At 38.8% G+C, this 21,723-nt stretch overlaps 1 protein-coding gene across 1 annotated transcript in view; it reads left to right on the top strand.

Moving 5' to 3' along the window:
• The window catches only part of LOC135251934 (thrombospondin type-1 domain-containing protein 7B-like), a 174,436-nt gene that overhangs the window by 79,204 nt on the left and 73,509 nt on the right, over positions 1 to 21,723 (top strand). The window contains exons 8-9 of the mRNA XM_064329817.1: positions 3,480 to 3,671; positions 10,766 to 11,000. Coding sequence (XP_064185887.1) covers positions 3,480 to 3,671; positions 10,766 to 11,000 — 427 coding nt within the window. The remainder of the gene's footprint in view (positions 1 to 3,479; positions 3,672 to 10,765; positions 11,001 to 21,723) is intronic.

The following is a 21,723-nucleotide window of genomic DNA, read 5'->3' as shown; positions in this document are numbered from 1 at the left end:
AACATAGTCGAGAAAACACATTTCAACGCTTGTAGTTCTTGTGAAAATGGGAATTCCCAACACGGAGGGTATGTCAGAGTTTGCGTGAACAATTCCGGTCCAAACACAATGGGCCTCATTCACAAAACTTGCCTTAAATTATTTTTTCTTTTGTTCTTGAAAATGTTCTTATGAAACAACAATATGAGATTCATGACACACGTGCAGACCTTTGTTTTTGTGCATATCCCAGGGGTTATGCGATGATGAATGCTGGCCGTTTGTAAATCCTTTGCACAGTATTGTGCATGTGATTAGCATAAACAGCCATGAACAAATACAGATAAGAAGAAAATGATGAATGTCGAAATGTTCTTGGAAATGTTATTACACGCAGTTTACAATAAAATGTGATCATACACATGTTTTGCAAATGAGGCCCATTGCCTTTAAACTGTTTTTCTATCTTCTTTTTTTCTGTGTTTATATGCATATGGGTAATTTATCTATTCACTTGTTTTTTTATGTCGTGCATATTTGTGCAAGTCACTGTATAAAGGACAACAGTGTAGTGTAATGGTCTGAGAAATGGGCTGAAATCAAAAGGCTGAAGGAGAATCAGAAGAATATCAGTAATCTTAGAAAAATGGTAATAATCCTGTTAGGTACCTCAAGGTTGGGTGCTGGTAATAAACCATACACTGCTTTTTTAAAGTAAAGGAAGACAGTATAAAATCAATGAAAATAAATGCTATGACCACATCTGGGTGGTAGTGGAATTGCTCATGTTGTCCCATGCAAACATAGTATTTTTTGCCCCGCCCAGTTTGGTATTTTATGGTCTGCAGTAAGCTTGGTTTCAAAATGAGTTAAGCAGTAAAATCAGGATTGTGTCGGAAACATTTGCCACTGTGCAGGTTTGGTGTCTGGTCATGTATTTATAGTTTTAAGCCACCCGGACCACTTTTTAACCTACAGCTGTAACTGGTTTGCTCGCAGTAGAAATGTTTATTCAACATTGTTTTTCAGTGATCCACTATCATTGGTTTCCTTTGTGAGCTGTTTTTTTTTTTATTCAGGTTTTTCTTTATATCAGAAAGCAGTGCAGAGTTTTGGAGTAGCAACCAGTCAATTCTCAAATGTGGACAACAGGAAACAATGCAAATAAATAATGCCCAGATACTTTCAAACTCACCCAGCTCATTGAAAATTCCAGTTGCAGAAGTTCAGAAGTTGCAGCGTTCCTATCACTGGGATGCACTAGTACTGGTTTACAGCTTACATGCACAACAGAATAATAAATGTTAAAAATGTGAATGTACAGGATCGTCATGATTAAACTAGAGTAGATTAAATTAATGTAATCACAAGAGGGATTTTTTTTTTGTTTTGTGTTTGTTTTGTGATCTTCCTTCTGCAGCCGTTGAAGTACAGTGAAAAATGGCTGAAAATAGAAGTTGATGACAGAATTTTATAGGCTCAATAAATGGTATCAGAGTGAACTGCTTCTGTGTTTGTTACAGACCAATTTAAGGAATGATGGCAGGAGGACTGATAAATAGGAAAAGTTTGGTTTGTAATGCTAGTAAAGTTCAAAAGCCTTGATTTTTTCCAGCTCTTTTTCCAAAGCAGTTGTCTCACCTGCTTTTCAGTCATCCCTCAGCATGTGGTCATTAGTGATTTATTTGACAGCACGCTGTAAGACAATTATTACACTACTCTTCAATCAGTCACCCACTTTGGTAAGTCAATTGCCACTTAATGATGATTGACAGCAATGTTCCCACACTGCCACATGCTACATTCGGTGTGGTCATTGCAACCATAGACATGTGGCCGGAGTATATTTTTTATAGTGTTTTACTGTATCCTTGTTTTTTTAATATGTGGGAAGTTATTTACATGAATTAAGGGAGGTTACATCACCATCAGGTAAGCTAATGAAAATGAGAGGTTAAAACGGATGAACTGAAATAAAATAAAAATAAGGTTTAAACTTTGTGATTGTATTTAATGATGGTCAGCTTTTAACAGTATCCTTTGTAATTACTTGCTGACGCTTGGTGTAAATTTGTCAGACACATCTTTCTACATCGATTGGGTTTGTTGGAATGGAAAAGTATTGCTTTGCTGTCTGTAATGATTTCTCAGAACTCACACAGTGCCATTGCATCGGTGTTTTCTTGTGCAGATAATCTTTATTTGATGAGTTCAAAAGAACAGTTCTTGTCAAATCCTGGAATCAAATCCAGAGGGAGTTTTTTCAAGCCAAGTGTGTCAATTTGCTTGGGGTCAGAATCCTAACAGCCTCAAGGAATTTTTGAGGTGGTTGAAAGAAACAGTTTATTTCTAGAGTTGCATCTGAGTTGTAATATTGTCAGCTTCCCTGCAACTTCTCTGAATGTTATGATGCATTGGTTATTTGTTGTTCTTGAATTTGCTGTGCCTCTAATGAGCCAGTGTTTCGTATTCATATTTAGGTGTTCGATTCATATTTAGTTGTTCAGTCAGATTTTTCTATTCATTTCTGCCAGGGTTTTGCCATGTTCTTCAATTATCGTGATCTATGCCCCTAAACCCGTGCTGCAAAAAACTCAATGAGCCGTTCCAGCACAGTAGTATTGAGACGTTCATCTCCAGGTCCACGAATCTGGAATAGAAATGGAGATACTGGGAATGGGACAACGGGGAGTTTCATTGGTAGGTTTGAATCTTTCCCCATTATTGTGTTCATTGCGGGGCACTGTGTAGCCGAACTTTCTGCTTGGACAATGCTTAATACCCTCTCAGCAATTCCATAGAGTTTGTGAATGTTGGGGAAACAAATTCTGTAACTTGTTGTTTTGCAGAGAAGATTCCCTTACAACTGATTGCATGCTTATGCACATCATTTGAGGTTTTCCTAGTGGAAGGTCTGCACTCAGAAATGCACCAGTCAAATTGTAGGTGACGTGTACCCACCACTCAAAACACCCACCCTGATTTTCCCCTGTGATTGGTCTCTGCAACAAGACCATAGTTTATGTTTAACATTGAAGTACTGGTATATTTTTGTTTTCTGTGCATTGGAAATATACATTAGGAACTGTGCAGAATGTACTTCTTGACATTCCATTCCACCAATTTTATGACTAGTGAGGTAATTGTGCTAATCCACTGCCTATGATGGCCCCATGAGGGTATAAATTAGAGTGCAAGTTTAAATCGCTGTAGGTCACATGCTTTAGAAAAAAAGAATGTATGAATGGTTTGGTTGGGTGTTTAGATGAGTTGTATGAGCTTGTGAAACCAGTTTTCTGACTGAGGTATATTCCTTACGTTGTGGCAACCTGTATATTTTATTACTTTAATTGGATAACTTAAGATATTATTGTGAACGGTCTGAACATGACATTAGATGTAATTTACAGTAGTATTGTGTGAAGTTCATTATGCTCAAAAGGTGTTTGTTATTTTGCCTGTGTAATGTGTGGAGCTATGTGCTGTGCCTTATCTTTCAGGTGAAGTGGTGCCCAGTGAGAGATGCTTGGAAAATCCCCCTCCATTCCATATACCCTGTGAGGTGCCCTGTCCAGGGGACTGTGTAATTGGGTCCTGGTCCGAGTGGTCGCCATGCTCACACTCATGTTCCACCAAACACTCGGAGGGCCGGCAGAGTCGAACCCACGCCGTTCTGGCGCTTCCTGGAGAAGGTAACCACCTGTACCAGGTCCCCAGTACAACCTCTTTGCTGTTATGGAACATTTTAAATGAATCTGCTTTTTATTATGATCTGAACATAAATCTGTAAACAGAACTGATGTGCATCTTAAAACAATTGAATAGTCTCTAGCTTGTTTTGCTATAAGCAGTATGTCTTCAGGTAAGCGTTCAAGGTATGATGTTTGAGATAATTATTTATCTGTCCACTCATACTCTTGCAAATGATTCTTTTTTTTTTTTAATTCAAAGTATTCCTTTAAATGCAATCCATTCATTCATCACATAAGATGTATTATAAATGATAAGACATTATCATCATGTCTTATCATTTATAAAATATCAGTCAGTCACCATTATCATCAGTCACCAGTTAACAGTCTCATATATAGTATAACAGTATAACCCCCCCTCCTTAAAACACTAAATAAAATATGAATTGCCCATTAACTAATGTGGGCGACATATGCATTTGGCCCAGGAATTTACAAAGATTTATAAGTTCATTCATAATGAGCAGTCACATAATTATTTATTTATCAGGCCAATCACATAAATTAAATTAGACTTTTTACTTACACTTTGTCAAAAAAGTTAAAAGTTAAAATGACACATAAATTCCTTGTTTTATTTTAACAATATAGAGGTTTTAAATTTGATGTTTTTTTTTTCTTTCTTACAAATGCAAAGCATTTCAGTGGGATCTAATTTTACTTCAGGAATTAGCAATCTGTATGTTGGCCTCTTAGAGGAGAATTTTGTTTTCAATCAATCTAATGGAAAAGTTTTCTCAAATGTCTCCGTGTGGTATAGATATATTGATGATACTTTCTGTATCTGGCATGGCAGTACAAAAGAACTTAACACATTTACCCAATGAAGCTGATCCTAATTGAGGAATTTGATTCTGATTGAGTACATTTTATAGAGTGATGAGATAATAATCAATTGATTACTACCATATACAAAAACGTTATTAAAAAGTATGTTACTCTTATCTGACAATTTCCACCCTGCCAACTTGCCTAGATGTAAATTATATAGGTTACGCCACATTTGTCACTCTACAGAAGAGTATATAGAAAAGGCAGTGGAAATCAAGAAGAGCTTAATTATTAGTGGCTTTCCATCAAGTTGGGTTGAAGACAATACAGATACGCACTTAGTAAATCACCGAACACACTAATTTAAAAATCTGACAAAAAAGAAAATAAATTCTCAGTCACTTTCACTACTTCATACACATGTAATTTATATAACTTAAAGAAGAATATTAAGAAACATTGGTATATTTTGTCATCTGATCCAGCTTTATCTGCTGGGTTTAAATATCTGTCACTAGTTGTTTTTTAGGACAGGACATCCTTGACCATTTGATACATGCTAATATGCAGCATGTTAACAAGCCTGTTCTCTCTCATAGACTTTTCAGTTACATAGACTACTCCGTGGCTTTAGGACATCTCGATAGTGTAGTAACTGCAACAATGTGATAACTGCTAGTCCCTTCTCTCATCCTTTCCCTGGTAAAATCTGCCCTATCAATGATGCTATTACTTGTGACTCTAATGTTGTAATTTATATGATTAGATATTGGGAAAACAACAAGAGCCTTAAAACGATGTATTAATGAACATAAATTATTTTGTTATTGGGTTTTATTTGAAGGGATTATCACAATTATCCTGTTGCAGTGCATTTAAATAACTGTGAACACAACATATTGACCTTAATGTTCTGTGGAATAGAGAGACAGAGACCTTGACTTGCTATTAAAAAACCGTGAAGTCTTTTGGATAGTTCACGACATCTTTTTGACATCACAAACATTAACACCAACAGGTCTTAATGATGAATTACTTTTTAACGTCATGGTCTAATTCTTATTAAGGATTACTCAGAGTGGCTAATCAGGCCATTACCCAAGTGGACTGGTGTTTTATTCTTTTTACAAAACTGTATTTTCTTTGCACTTCTGTACACTTAGATAATGGTGAATTCATATGAAAATGTTGCATGCATGTCATTATGTGATCACAAATCATAGGACTAATTATGGGAAGTCTTTAAAAGAGGGTCTTACCATTCAGTCTAAGATTTTGACAAAGGACAGAGATGTTTGTAATGTAAGTGATTATTTCAATCAGTAAACTTGCAAGCACAGCAAGGGACATAGAGTTGTGGCGTTCATTGTTTTATTAACTCATTTAAGCCTGCAGGCAACTAAAGTTGCCGAAGTCTCTATCACTCTTTTTCCATCTGTGAATATTTTTGGATGACTATAGATGCTCTAAAAATAAATCTCTGGGAAAAATCTGAGCATTAATGGGTTAATGGTACAGAGACTGTACCATTAATAAAACATGTTTTTCACACCGAACTGAAGTTAAATTTACATATAAGGTTTAAACTTTGTGATTGAATTTAATCCTAGTCAATTCTTAACAGTATTTTTTGTCATTACTTGCTCATGGGTGTTGTTAATTTGTCCATGTGAGGAGACAATTATTGCTTCTTTCTGTATCATTGGCAATGGAGTTTGTTGAAATGGACAAGTATTGATTTGCTTTCTGCTCAGTTTTTGTAAATCATTTTCTTGCCTCTGTCCCAGAACTCCCATGATGCCATTGCATTGCCGTTTTCTTGTACAAATACTCTTTAATTGTCGAGTTAAGAAGAACATTCAGAGGTTTGGCAGAGTCAAACCATCTCTGTGCTGACAGTCGAAGCCGAGCCATGCAGACACTTCCCACATACGCCTCCCCCTCAAAACTCACATGTCCGTCAAAAATTTGTTTTGCAGTGGAGCAAATTTTGAGGAGAGTGGTGCAATAAAGCCAAGACAAAACAATGGTATCACTGCTCATGTAAAATAAAATGCATTTTAATGTATCATTTGACACATTGACAACACAGTCTTTAACGTGATAAAAGCAGTATAAGTGGAGCTGGGTAGTCAAAAGCTGCCTGCTTATCAGCAGACCACAGCTCCCCTTTCAATAATCCTTCACTGATGCCTTGTCTTCGACACAAATGTCATTAATCACATCCAGCTTGCTTTTAACTCCCAGTCCAACCCATGTACCCTTGTACCTTTTCTTGGTCATTAGCTTTCGGTTTTTCTGTAATTGACACACAACATACTTTTCAACTAACAGTTTGTAGTTTTAAGTTTTTGAAAGGGCAAATTGTTGTGAAGGAAGATGCATATGCTGCTTACATAGGCTGTGGTAATTATGTCTCCCCACAATATTATGGCATCACATTAAAATGAGGAGCCAACTCCACAGGTGCACATTATGTGAATCTGCAGGTTATAACCAGGATAACAGGGAACATACTAATACATTTAGAAAATGTGTTAGCATTATTGCTAAATAATGCAATGAAGGAACTCATTTGCTTATATATACAGTATGATGTCATTATAGCTGATTTAGAACAGGTGATTTGGGGATAGAAAGTGAACTGTTCTTCTCTATTCTAATGCAGTGAACTTTAAAACTAGCATCTGCTACAGCATATGATATCAGTTTAGCAGCATTTGACGAAGAGTATTTTAAAACTTTTGAAAGCTGTCCCCTAGTACTCTAGGATCAAAAACCAGCTGTTGAATCTCTTTGAGAATAGGTGAAATAGAGCTTCAAGATATTTAATACATGTACTTTTAGATGTACAAACTATGATTCTTCTGTTTATGGTGAAAGGTTATATACATGCAGAACTCTGTTGAGTGGAATCTGAAGGTCTTAAATTATTCTATGATTCTCTGTGACTGTTGCATAAATCATGCAGTGCTTGTTTTGCATGCTTGAGCAGCAGTATAATTAAGACAAAAAGCAGTATACCTTGGGACCCTGGCCTCCCACTCAAAAGTCAAAATTCTCACTTCACATTACCATTAATGTGGAAATTTGTTTCATAGTCAATTTTTTCAGCCATGCATTTTAACCTAGTAACCCCTTATTAATTAACACTCAGTCTGTGCTGCTCTTTTTTGTATACATTTCTTTCAATGGGTATTTGTGGAATAGTGAATAACTACTTCTTGGTCCTCTGAGTGTTTGTGGAGCAGGGGTTTCACATTTATTGGACCCTAAGGTTTTTGTGAAGTAGCTGTCAGGTATGTATTGGTCCCATAAGAGTTTGTGGAGCATTAGATAAATACTTACTGGTCTTTGTGGGTTAGTGAATAAATACTTATTGGACCCCTGAGTGTTTGTGGATAGTGAGTAAATGCTTGAAGCACTGAGCATTTGTATGCTTTGTTTTGTAAGTCAGTCTGGAGAAGGGTGTCTGAGGTACTGCACTGTGGCTGTGCTGTAATGTAAACACAACATCACAAAAATGAGCCAAATTAAGCAAATTAATAATGGTAAATGGACTGCATTTATATAGCACTTTTATCCAAAGCACTTTAAAATTGATGCCTCCCATTCACCCATTCACACACACACTCACACACCAACGGTGAAAGGCTGCCATGCAAGGTACCAATCACTCTTGTTGGGAGTAATTAGGGGTTAGGTGTCTTGTTCAGGGACACTTCGACACGCCCAGGGCGGGGGATCGAACCGGCAACCTTCGGACTGCCAGACAACCGCTCTTACCTCCTGAGCTATGTCTAAAAACTTTAAATACAGCGTTTTCATAAAGTAATTATACCCATCCCATGGCCCCCACCACCCACCCCCCAACCATCTCCCAACCACCGGCCCCCTTCCACCCCTTTTTTCATATTTCAGCTTAAAATTAGAATTTTAGATTGAGCTTTGACAGCGATTACAGCACTGAGGGGGAATCCTCAAAAGGATTGTGAGTTTTTTCTGTGCCCATTAAACTATCACAAATACCAGAGAAAGAATACATATGATTCACAAAGCACCCACAGTGGGTTCAAAGTATATCTAACTGCACTTGCAGGGAAATAGCAACACAGTGCACCGTCTGGGTCATGCATATTTAACTTGTGTTACCTGCATGAATGTCAATGCCTGAATGACTCATGTTTATGCAACTGGAGCGTTATACAGGACAGGTCCAATTCACAAAGATTTCCACTTGCAGTAAGCGTGGGTTTAAGAGACCAGAAACTTAAACAGTAAATTGGCACAGTCTACTTAAAATCCTTGCAATTTGTAAACTTTTCAGTGACCATGGAAGCTAACATGTTAGTTGTACAAGACGACTGAATAGAGAGAAAATATTCTGCATTACAGGCTGAGCCATTCAAATCTAGAACTGCTTGATGACAAAGATTACATTGAAACTACCCCCTGTACCTTAGTTTTCTATTATATGTTAAAGAAACTGTTTTTTTCTACAGTCCGTAAAAATTAATATGCAATAAACATTAAAATAAACAGATTTTCAAAGGGCTTTGTTAGTCTTCGCTGTGGCTGGACCATTTCGGAATACTGGCCATCTTGTGTTGTGATTCCTTTGTAGTTTTTTTTACACATTCTTTTGTGATTCCTTTGTAGTTTTTACACATGGAATGAGTCACAAATTGTTGGAACACAAATTTTTGTCCTGTAAGCAAATCTTTTCCAGACTCTCAGATTCTCCTCAGGGATTTGCCTGTATTTGGCTCATTAAGCTTGATGGCAGCAAGCTTCCCAGTCCCTTCTGCTAAAAAGAAACCACCTAGCATGAAGCTGCCAGCACCGTGTTTGATGGTAGGGATGGTGTTAAACTGGGTGAGCTGTGTTTAGTTTGAAGAAAACATACCACTTTGCTCTCAGGCCAAAAACCTTTAGTTTAATCAGACCACAAAATCTTCATCAAGAACATCTCAGGGTCTGTCACATGGCTTCTGGCAAACTCCAGACATTATTAATGTTGCCCTCCTCAGCAGTGGTTTCCATTTAGCCACCGTAACCAAAGAGGCCAAATCTGTGAGGTGCTGAAGAGATTGTTCATGTCTGGACAGTTTCCCCTGTTATAATCAATGAGCTGTGCAACGCTCGAAGCCCGTGCTCTTCTTTCCCAGTTGCTCGAGTTTAGTAGGGAAGCCTGATCTCAGTAGTGTCTGGGTTTTTTTTTCTATTTTGGTACAGTTGGCTTGAGGGTGCTCTTTTGAAAACTTTGGCAATCTTTTAACCTTCTCCAGATCTTTGACTCCTAAGACTTCACCTCCCAGTTCCACTGGCAGTTACTTGATTTTTATGACTGTGTGACTGATCTGCTGTTTCAGCTTTGAAACCTCAGTAAATCTGTGATATTTATTCTGTGGTAATGCAATTGATGAACACAGATACAGATTCAAAATCAACCTAGTCAGAACATAGTGATACACTATGGGAGGTTTCAGTGATGTACCTCTTTGTTGAAGTGAACATTAAATGTTCTGAATTGTGATTGACCCATGATGTCTTCAAATATAATGGCAAACTGGTTATGTGCATTTTTATGTGTGCATGTGTGTCAGACTTGAGTCACAATTATTTGAAATACTTTTTCCCTTTCGACATCTGTAATATTCCTACAGATTACTTACAGTGTTTCTAGAATCTGGCCCCATTTACACCTGGTCGTTTCATGTGACTTGTATCTAGATTATACAGTATCTGGATAAAATTTAACCACGTTGCATTTACGCTTGCTTGTCAGATGCTTCTTCGGTTAGCCCGATTAAAATTCAATTGCTCTTTTTACACGTTGGGAGAAGTTTTGGTTGTCATATGTATCTTTACATTTACAGTTCTATAACAGCTGTCTCAAAATGAGTCTCAGACCACCTCTTGCTGTGGATAAACAGATTTGAATCTGTTCCTATAATGTGTCTTGGGTACATTTACACCTGCATTTTTATGTGGATAATCTCTATCCAGATTTAATCCGGATACACAAGATGCATGGAACCACCAGGTGTAAATGGCTTGGGGCCTGCTTTCACCAATATTCAGAGCAACATGATTTCAAATGATTCATTCTGGTTAGTCACGTTTTATTTAGTCTCAGAGATCTGCATGTGTTATACATTTTCAATGTGAAGTATTTCAAGTTAGTTATTTCGACTCAGGATTATGTTGAGAAACTATTTATTGTGCTTGTTTTAAGCAGCTGTTTGGTGTTTTGCATACAGGGGGAAAGCCCTGCCCTGCTCCCACAGCCCTGGAAGAGTGGAGGCACTGTAACGACCATCCCTGCCTTATGTTCTACTGGGAGGCATCGCCTTGGAGCCCCTGCATGGAGGACTCATCCATGGCCACTTTGAATGCCACCAGCAGCTGGAACGGGAGCCCCACGTGTACTGTTGGAGTACAGACACGCAAGGTGTCCTGCGTAAAGATGAACGTGGGACAGGTGATCCCAAAAAGGTAACTGTGTTCCAGCACTTTCTGTATATTTAATTTTTTAGAGTGACATTTGATTGACTTTGGAGGTTAATTAGGTGCTCCCATTCTGCCTGCACATGCTGATACTATTATTACAACTTATACTACTACTACTACTACCACTACAACTATTACTACTACTACTACTACTACTACTACAATTACTGCAACTATTACTATTACAAATAATACTAATAATAATAATAATAATAATTTTATGTTGCACATTTCAAGTAATATAGCACAAAGTGTTTCACAGATGATGAAAGTAAAAATAATAACATTAAGAAATACAGATTGAAAATTTTAAAGTATCACGTACGAAAATCACAAAAAACAGAAACAATTAAATGAATAATTAAACACTCTGAAGAGTTCTCTTTCGAGCTTAACTGGTAAGACCACAGAAGGAGGAGAAGTAGCGGCTTGACATCATGTTTTGGAGAAGAGCATGTGCTTGCCTGTGTGTGATTGAAATAAATTGGTCGATAATTCTCTGCAGCTTGTGCTTGACCACTGTGTGAGCAGTACCATCCCCGGCATAACATTGTGTTCCATGGACCTGACCTACTCAGAAAAACACTTAATTTGCATATATCTCCATAATGTCACTAATGCACCACTAGCATGCAGGGCTAGATTAAAGCCTGCAGATGGCAAGTGTTGAGCAGGAAAACAACACAAACAACATTCAGACATGGCAACAGCAGCGAATGAGGTAGATGATTGGTGGTGGATGAATTGAACCGTACTTAAATGGCCGCAGACCCTACAACAACAAATCACCGGAAATCAAAACTTTAAATTGGAGCAAGAACAGAACAATGAAAGCCAATAAAGGAATATTTTCCAATGTAATTCAAACTGTATTGTGCCTTTATATCAGACGTGTGGTGTGCTCTCTCTTTGGGAGCTGCATGGCTGCTGATGTGACTCCAGCTTCTTTCATTTCAAAGAACAGGCTACAAATGCATGTCTCATGTATCCTGGTTCTCACCAGACTTCGCTTATTAACTAGATGACATACGAGTCTGGAAACCCACACTAAGGTAGTTGGCATGATACATCTCTAAGGAAGAGGCTTTGCTTTAAATGGAACGCGTTACCCATTTACATGAACCAATCACGCCTCAAAAGGCATCTAGAGGATCCAATCATAAGTTTAAAAGGGTTATATTTTTTTAAAAAAGGTTTTTAAAAAATAAAAGAATGGGGGAGATGGTTGGGGTGGAAAGGTGGGTTGGGTTGAGATCACAGACCGATATGGGAAGATTGCAATCGTGGACCCAGACCGGCAGGGGGAGTTTAGGGGGTGGGGTCAGGGTGCTGAGAGTACGCTTATGACAGTACTCACTGCAGTACCTTTTCAGACCCCCAGTTTAAATCCCAGAATTTAGACAAATGTTTGATGTGACGTAAATGCAGAGGTGGAAAATCCAGGTTCAGAAAGTAGAAATCCTTCCTAGTGTTTTGTTCCAATCATCTGGATTCTCTAATTAGCTCAATTTTTCAGCCAGGTGGTGGAACTAATTAGTGAAATCAGCTAGCTGAGGTTGGTGGAAGAAATACATTGCATTTCTTTTACTTTCTCACTTTTGGACTTTCCACCCCTGCATAATTGTATTTCTGATAAAGCTGGCTATTTAACATTTGCAAACTAGCTGGCCGGCTGTAGATATTCTGTGAATTCCAATAGCTACAGCATGCTTAATGTGAATTAGGGAGCTAAAGATATAAAGATATATTTTTATTGAACCCCGTGGGGTAATTTGTCCTCTGCATTTGACCCATCTGAGGCCAGTGGGGCAACTGCAGGAGCACACCTAACATGCACGTCTTTGAGTGTGGGAGGAAACCGGAGTAAACCCATGTGAACACGGGGAGCACATGCAATGTCCACGCAGCGAGGATCCGGTTGGACCCGGACCCGGATTCAAACCCAGAACCTCCTTCTTGTGAGGCAACAGTGCTAACCACTATGCCACTGTGCCTAGCGGACTGAGGTCTCTTTTCTAATACATGGTTCATACTTACACATAGATCTAATCGAATCAAGGAAATCCCCAAGAAATACTTCCATTCATCCATCCATTATCTATACCTGCTTATCCTGAGCAGGGTCGCGGGGGGTGCTGGAACCTATCCCAGTGTGCATTGGGCGAGAGGCAGGATTACACCCTGGACAGGCCGCCAATCTATCACAGGACACACACGCACCATTCACTCACACACTCATAGAAATACTTTTTAGGGGATGTTTTATTTGGTGTCTGTGATCATGATGATATATAACCATATGAAACTAATTTATTCATTGAAAAGAAATCTTCAACACTGTCCCACATAATGCTGCATTAACAAGCAAAATTGGGTGCTGGACAGTGTTTTTTACAAATCATTGACAAGCAAGGGCATTTAGTCAATTCATAGTATAATTCAAATTGAATAAAATTTTAATCCAAAAAACATTGACAGAATTGTAGCACTTAAATGGGAAAAATTATGATAATAAAATTTTGAATAAATTGAACAATATTGAAAACCAATTTGGCTAATGTAAACTTAAAGTGAACTGGTGTAGTTTTTTTGTTCAACGTTTTAAAAAAATATATTGTGTGAAAGCACTGGCATCGCTACGTCCCTGGAGCACTTTGTACTAATTTAAATGCCAATGCACGGGCAATGATTTGCTTTTCTTTTGTGTAGGAAATAGCAGTTACTAAGCATACTTTTATCATTGCTGGGCACTTCACAACTTACAGTGAGCAAAGAGACTCAATTGAAGCATTCCAGCATGCTCACCATGTCAAACTCATTCATTAGACTGATGATTTCATCATTGAGTTAAGCAATGAAGGCAGACAAAGACCAGCCCTAAAGTGCCTGATTCTCACAGCCCTGAGCTGATCTCCTGATCCTGGTCATCTTGTCAGTACTACCTTGAGGAGCAATCGAAGAATGTCTCCTTTTAATGGCAGGGACAGATTTAATACAGCCGAGCCTTTAATTAACTTTTTATTGCTGACAGAAATTTTATATGCATAATATTTCTTTACAGCCGCTCATAGACATTGCTTTATGAGCTCGTCCATTTTTATTGATTTCTCACAATAGACATGCTGTCATTTTACTTCAGCAAAACTCCTCCATTTTTTAATAGAAAATTTAATTGACCATGTGTTACTAGTTGACAATTTCTGATACCCCGTATAAAATGTTAAAATGAATTCATTGAAATGCTAGTCCTGAAAGGATTTCAGTTTTGTCCTTCTCTTATATTTCTTCCTGAACTATATCATAAGGCCTACTGTATAATTTGTTGTTTATTCATAGCTTGCATTGGTCTCGCTGTTATAGGCACACCCCAACCGTTAAAAGACCTTTATAAAATACTTTCATTACCCCCTCACCCCCAGACTAATGGCCATTCTATTAACCAAGTTGCTGTTACCCACCTTGGGATAGTGTCTGATCAAACAGCACATAAAACCTGTATGCAAATGGTCATTCCTCTACGTCAGGAACATAGCCTGCCTTGGACCCATCTCCCCTGTCCTGACCAGTCCAGATTTGTCAATGCCCTGGTCCATTCCAAAATGGATTACTGCGATGGCGTACTTGGTGGGCGTCCTGCTAATTTAGCCTCCCCTGGCCTCGCAGCGCTGACTTCCTGTCAGACTGAATATCCTACTTACGCTTCTCGAAACATCTCAGTGGCGAAATCCCCGAATATTTGAAGAAGCTCCTCTCTCCCCAGGAGTCCCCCCATCGCTATGCTCAAATAGCTTCAGAAATAACTCTCCGCCGTGCCGACCACACACCTGCGCACCGTGGGGGAGGCTTTCAGCTCCATTGGACTCCGTCCCCGGAATAATCTGCTCAGTCATCTTCATTTCACCTGATCAATCACCACTTTCATGACAGGACTGTAGTCACGCCTACCATTTCATGAAAATAAATGTATAATCATTACTCTTCGAGCTAAGTCTGTAGTTTTTGTTTGTTTGCTGCATGTTAATTCGTAATTGACCATTATTTTATTGTTGTATTTTCAAAGTGCTGCCTTTCCACTTATATATAGCATATATAGCACATTTCTATTTTTGATGAATTGTCGTGTGTACAGCATCTGATATATGATTTTGACTGCATTGAGACTATATTATTATATCATTGTTGTTGTTGTTGTTATTATTGTTAAGTTAAAATGTGTGATTAAATAAATGTAGTTAAATAAGATACTAGATTGAAGAATTTAAGGTCACAAACAGTGTATTTCTGTCAGGCTGAATTACAAATATAGTGGTTTTATGAACTGATTTTTTCTTTACCATAAGTTCACTTTTTAAGTAGAGTGGGCCATATTGAGCTGTCTCTTGGGTACTGAAAACTCATTCAGAGTTTTCCCCTGCAGAGTAAGAATGTTTCATCTGTCAGGGAAATGTGCTTTTCAGAACTTAAGATGACCTTTCAGAGCGAGAGAGAGAGAGAGAATGCTTTTTCCTCCAGCATTTTGGGGAATGGGATTTCAAAATTAAATGCTTCAAGTCCATTTAAGTATCTGTATTTAGTACAGATTTTAAATAAAAAAATGTCCTGGTGTTGTACAGAGCATAACTATGCAGGGAAAAACACTAAGAAGTGTAGAATTGTGAGGATAAATAATTAAAACGTGTTAATTAACGTGCAGGCGATAAGTATATTACCTCATTCAGTGTTCAATTGGTCCAAAAGTATAAACAGTCTCATGATTAATCAGTCTCATAAAATTAATTATTAAATCATGATTATGAATTTCAATATCAAACATCAAAATAATAACCAATGATGTAGCAACACACGTAAGTTCTTTGAGGTGGTAGGCTGAAGCATTTATCCAAATAATAATCAAGCCCACTAAAAAGATATGAAAGGTGACTAGTGCTGCGTATGCATCTAGTCTGGTGCAGGGGACAGAAGCACCTCTGTCCTGGAGCGAAATATAAATCAGCCTTTAGCATGTGGTGCTAAATATGGCCTGTAAATTAGGGGAATGGCGTGTACAAAGAGCTGCTGAAGTTACCTAGCTACTCACTCGGTGTAACTAATCATAGTGCACTTGCTACGCGGAGCAATACAGGTGGACCCAAATGCAAGACGCAGACACAGATAATGCAGGGAGAAACCAGATGTGATTTATTTCCAGGTACAGGGAACCAGGCTGGGAACCAGAGGGACAAGGCAGGTGTGGTTTGAATGATGAACAGGAGATGGCACAGGCTGGATAGCGACAGGGAGCAGGCACAGGGCTGGACAGCGGCAGGGAGCAGGCACAGGGCTGGGCAGCGGCAGGGAGCAGGCACAGGGCTGGGCAGCGGCAGGGAGCAGGCACAGGGCTGGGCAGGACTGAACTGGACAGGAAGGCCGGTGGAAGGAGAGCTGGAACTGGCAAACTGCAAACAGGAAAACAAGACAGGATGAAAGACAAGACAGAACAACCACAGAGACTGGACACACTAGACCGACAAGACAGATACAATTAACAAGGTACTGAACAAACACGGCATCGGGGAAGCAAGTAGGCGAACCGAACGAGAGAGGAAAAAAAACACGAACGGAAAAAAGTTGTTTTTACTAATCACTAGGACTGGAGCCGATGTAACGCATCAGAAGAACTGGTGCTGGAAAACCAGAATATATGCTGCGAAGAATCAGCGAATGCTCTGGCAAAGGCGTGCAGAATGCGGAGAGCAGGTGAGGGAAATCAGCTGCTAGCGGGGTGGTGGAGCTGACGGCGAGGACCCGCCTACACTGCAGGGAAAGAACAGAGAACAAAGATTGTACGAACAAAGGCAAGATACACAAGGCTAACAGAAAACATGAGAAACAAGAGGGCTATGACAGCACTTTTGCATTCTAAATAGACCAGACCACATATCGAATGAAGATTAGTGCCGGAGAGATCACATGCACAGACCTTGGTTAAAAGGAAGTCGGATTGTAAGATAATGTTAGTAATAGAGTATATACACTCACCGGCCACTTTATTAGATACACCTGTTCAACTGCTCGTTAGTGCAAATATCTAATCAGCCAATCACGTGGCAGCAACACAATGCATTTAGGCATGTAAACATGGTCAAGACGATCTGCTGAAGTCCAAACCAAGCATCAGAATGGGGAGGAAAGGTGATTTAAGTGACTTTGAATGTGGCATGGTTGTTGGTGCCAGACAGGGCTGGTTTGAGTATTTCAGAAACTGCTGATCTATTGGGATTTTCACGCACAACCATCTCTAGTCTTTACAGAGAATGGTCCGAAAAAGAGAAAATATCCAGTTCTCTGGGTGAAAATGCCTTGTTGATGGCAGAGGTCAGAGGAGAATGCCCAGACTGGTTCGAGCTGATAGAAAGGCAACAGTAACTCAAATAACCACTCGTTACAACTGAGGTATACAGAAGAGCATCTGAATGCACAACATGTTTAACTTTGAAGCAGACGGGCTACAGCAGCCGAAGACCAACCCGGTACTAGCAAGGTTTCCCTAATAAAGTGGCCGGTGAGTGTATGTTAGCTATGTGAGCTGATTTTTAAAATTGTAGATTTCTGTCTTTATGTTCTATGGTAGTTGCATGGCACTTAACATAATAATGACTTGTTCGATGTAAACAGAATAGCCTGTAGCATACATGCTTGTCTCATATATTAAGGGGGAAAATATAAATGAATAAATAAATAAATAAATTTCCATCAGAGCAAACACATTTTTATGAGCTTCATAATTACAGCATCATCCCACCTGTCAAACTCCTTTACATCCTATATTCCATATTATCCATTGTCCTTTGGTTGTCAGGGCCTTCTCCCTATACAATAATAACTGAAACAGGAGTACACAAAGATGAAGAAGAATATTTCTTTAAAAGGGAGAGAATCCTTTTCAAATTGCAGTGCTGTACTTCCAAATTACCTTCGATAACAGTGTATACAACCTCTGGAGCCAGGCAGCTTTTGCAATAAAATGTCCCTGACGTTAAACAAATCACTTAAATAACTATGGCGTTTATTTAAGTGATCATTCTTACACCAAGCAAGCAAAAGGATGTAATTCACTGAAATACACTGAAAGCGTTGTCAGTGGAAAAAAAAAAACCAGCAATGTATTCTGTTGAGGGGAAACCGGAAATATTTTCTGTTTTTGAGAAGGAAATTACCAGAAATAAGATTTCATACTGTAGCACTATATTTATAATGTGAATATTCACAAGCAACAATAACCTAGCCACTTTGAAGTCATGGCAAATGTTTACCGTCTATCGTTCTCCAATCGAATATTCAGCTGGGTTATGGAAAGGCATGGGCAAGCTAAGATACAAAGTTCCTTTTTGGCATGTGTGACTATTACTGGAGGCAGCTGGCAAGTAGCTGATAAGTAATTTATCTAATTCACTTATTAAGGTACCACATGCTGAACAGTATTTAACATTATTGTCAGCAATTATCACACTTATTCCATTGTCTGAAATGGTGCCTAGCCAAATTTAGTGTAGGAGAGTTAGCTGGCATTAATCTGATGAAAAAAGCAACCATTTAGGGTGTCATCTTCTGACAGAATAATGATTAGGCTAGTGATATTGCCAGCCTCCAGTACAGGTATTTCAGCCACCCGGTTCAATGTAAGTTGGTTGCGACAATACTGACAAAATACATTTGTTTTTTTTTGGGTTTTTTTTACCACAAGAAATGTAGTGACAATAGGTGTTTTTTCCTCATCTTGTGCCGATTTGTTAAATTGTGCTATTTTGATATTTTATTATTTTGTGGACAAATCAGGGACATTTTTCATCACTGCCGAGTCGCTGTATCTCACGGTTAGTAAATGGACTTGGCTGGACTTCATGCTCATGTAAGGTCCCCCTTTTTCCTACTGCGCAGATTCTGGGTCCTGTTTGTACAACATGGCAGCGCCCAAAAACGAATCTTCTGAGGTTTCAAAATGCTTTTCACCAAGCCCATGGAAAGTCAATGGATGACCTCACAGCGGCTTGGTCCATATTTTTTCTACCGTTTATGTTCAGTACCTTTTGCACATTCATCAGCATTATAGTCCAGTAAAAAGTTCCTCTTTCAATGAATGATAATTATGAATTAGGAAGTACTGTTGAGAGATCCCATCCATTATCTATACCCGCTTATCCTGAGCAGGGTCACAGTGGGTGCTGGAGCGTATCCCAGCGTGCATTGGGAGAGAGGCAGGAATACACCCTGGAGAGGCCGCCAATCTATCGCAGGGCTGTTGAGAGAGCAAATAACAAATCAACGTAACCATTCACACTCATGGGATTCTTTTTTAAATTTCTTATTATTAATTAAAACAACAACGTTATAATGAAAATAATCCAAAACCAAAAAGAAAACTTTTCAGTGAGACTTCTCTTTATCTGGCGTTATCTCTCTCTGCTATCAGTGCGGAGGAAAACAATTCCCGCTCTCAGACTACTACTGGGAACAGAAGCACACTTATAAAACATTGGGCAGATTAGCTAATGCAGTATAGGTATGGCCGCAAACTGCCCAGATTCCTTCTCGCAGACCAAGCCCTGCCACAAAAGCCATAAAAGCATTATTGTTTCCTATTTCTACATGCTGCTGCTGCTATTATTTCTGTCATTTTTTAAGCACCGTACGACTGAGAGTGCACAAGGAACTATATGGGAGAATAAAGCGAGCGCTTTCATAATGGTTTTCCAATAGAGCTACTGTGGTGACGGATGAAATGGTGATTGTAGAATCCATTATATTAAAGCATTTATCAAACTGTGTTTCTTGTTCTCCGAGCGCCACGTGGGAAGGCTTGCTCTATAATTCACTGGGGACCGATTATCTGATACCTGTGACGAAGTGACATGCTATCAGGGCTGTTTCGTTAAAGTTGATCTGTGGACACAACTGCACTCGAGCTGTCTGCCGGCTCCAGCTGAAACGTATGATTTAGATTTTTTTTTATCGTAGTTTTTCCTCAATCGATTTGGCTGATTTTTGCAATCAAAGGCCCGCGCTCTCAAAAGACTTAACACAGCAGTCTAAATAGACTTTCACTTTGCAAAACAGCTCAATCCCACTGCAAAATGAAATATTGTTTTCATTTCAGATAATATCTTTATTAAAAAAAACAAGTATCAGCATCAAAGCTATACCCACGTCATTTATTTATTAGTTCATATGGTCAGCTATTGCCAGACAGATGTACTAAGGGTAAAATCCTGTTATAGGAACGTTCAGCAATCCATTTTTCAATTTCATGAACTCATATTCGCTTTTGGTGTAAAACTTTATTTTTTCCTTTTTGAAAACCTTCTGTTCATTTACACTTTTGATAATAGATCATATTTAACTTTTCTCTAATACTGTAATAGAGGATACAGATATTACTGTGCTGTGGAGTATTGATGATTTGCACATGAAATCACAATTTGCTTCAAAAGAAACAATCACAAACATGTTTAATGTCATGAACAATCGGGTCCGGTTGTTTCGTCAGCATCAGTCTGTGCCGTCTCTGGCCATGCATCTCTTCCATAGCAGGGGGGAGTGATGCCCTCTCATGTGGGCTCCAGTCAAACTCTAGCAGTCGGAATCTTCTCCATCCAGGAGGAAAGTAACTCCACAGCTATGGTTAAAAATGAGGAGTAACGTGGGAGGAACACCGTCACAAAATGTGTATGTGTATTTTTGTGCCATATGTTTTGCTGTTGCGCCTGACATCGAGATGATGGAAACTGAGCTGATTTACGTAGAGCTTTAGTTAAAGTGTTTTGTAAGACTGTGTGTAGTCTCATGTGAAAACTCTGTGACTCATGTGAATACAATGAAAACATGCCATTTGCAAAATGAGAACTTGGCTATGTTAACAAGTTTTGAGAGCATGGACCTTAAATTGTTAGAATGTGCTCAATCAATTGAGAACCTGTAATACAGTCACCTATTCCACACACAAGAGTAGAATTGGATCTTTTAGCCTACAGAGTATTGATATTTAGTGAAGTTTACTGTAGGGCGGTGACCTACAGGAAACAAAAAAACCTTGTCTGAAAGGTTATTCTGGAATGTGGCTGAGCAGACATTTGCATGACACCTTTCTTAATATCACAGAGCTAACTGTTCAGTACTGTCACTGAGCCAATTTTGGAAGTTGGTTTACAGTTTATGCGCCTCAAATTTTTCCAGTTTAATGAGAACCTTGGCATTTAGTATATTTTTATTGATGGAATTTTTTCTGAGGCTCCTCACTCACCTGGAAGGCACCGAGAGGGAAGAACAGCACCCTCTATACACTACCGTCAAAACGCACACACACACATGCAAACACAACACACCCACAACACACCCTCACTCTTTCTCTCTCTCTCTCTCACCCTGACTCATACACATGCACACAAATACAAAGCTGTGCGCACACACACACACACACACTCACACATGCACGCCCACACACACGTGCACACACACACACACACACACACAGTATGTGATGACACATACAAATTTTATGTGAAATAAATGCAAGCTTGCCTCATTTAAATGAGTGATGTTACTTTATTCCAGTACCATATTTTTCACTAGAAAAAATCTAGATAGCCAGAAGTCCAAGAAAACTTTATTTTACAGAGTACTTTATTTTATTTACAGTACTTTATTTTACTGAGATGAGTTATTGTCATTTACT

This window comes from Anguilla rostrata, chromosome 3, assembly GCF_018555375.3.
Source record: "Anguilla rostrata isolate EN2019 chromosome 3, ASM1855537v3, whole genome shotgun sequence".
Classification (NCBI taxonomy): domain Eukaryota; kingdom Metazoa; phylum Chordata; class Actinopteri; order Anguilliformes; family Anguillidae; genus Anguilla; species Anguilla rostrata.
This window is presented reverse-complemented; position numbering and strand designations above follow the sequence as displayed.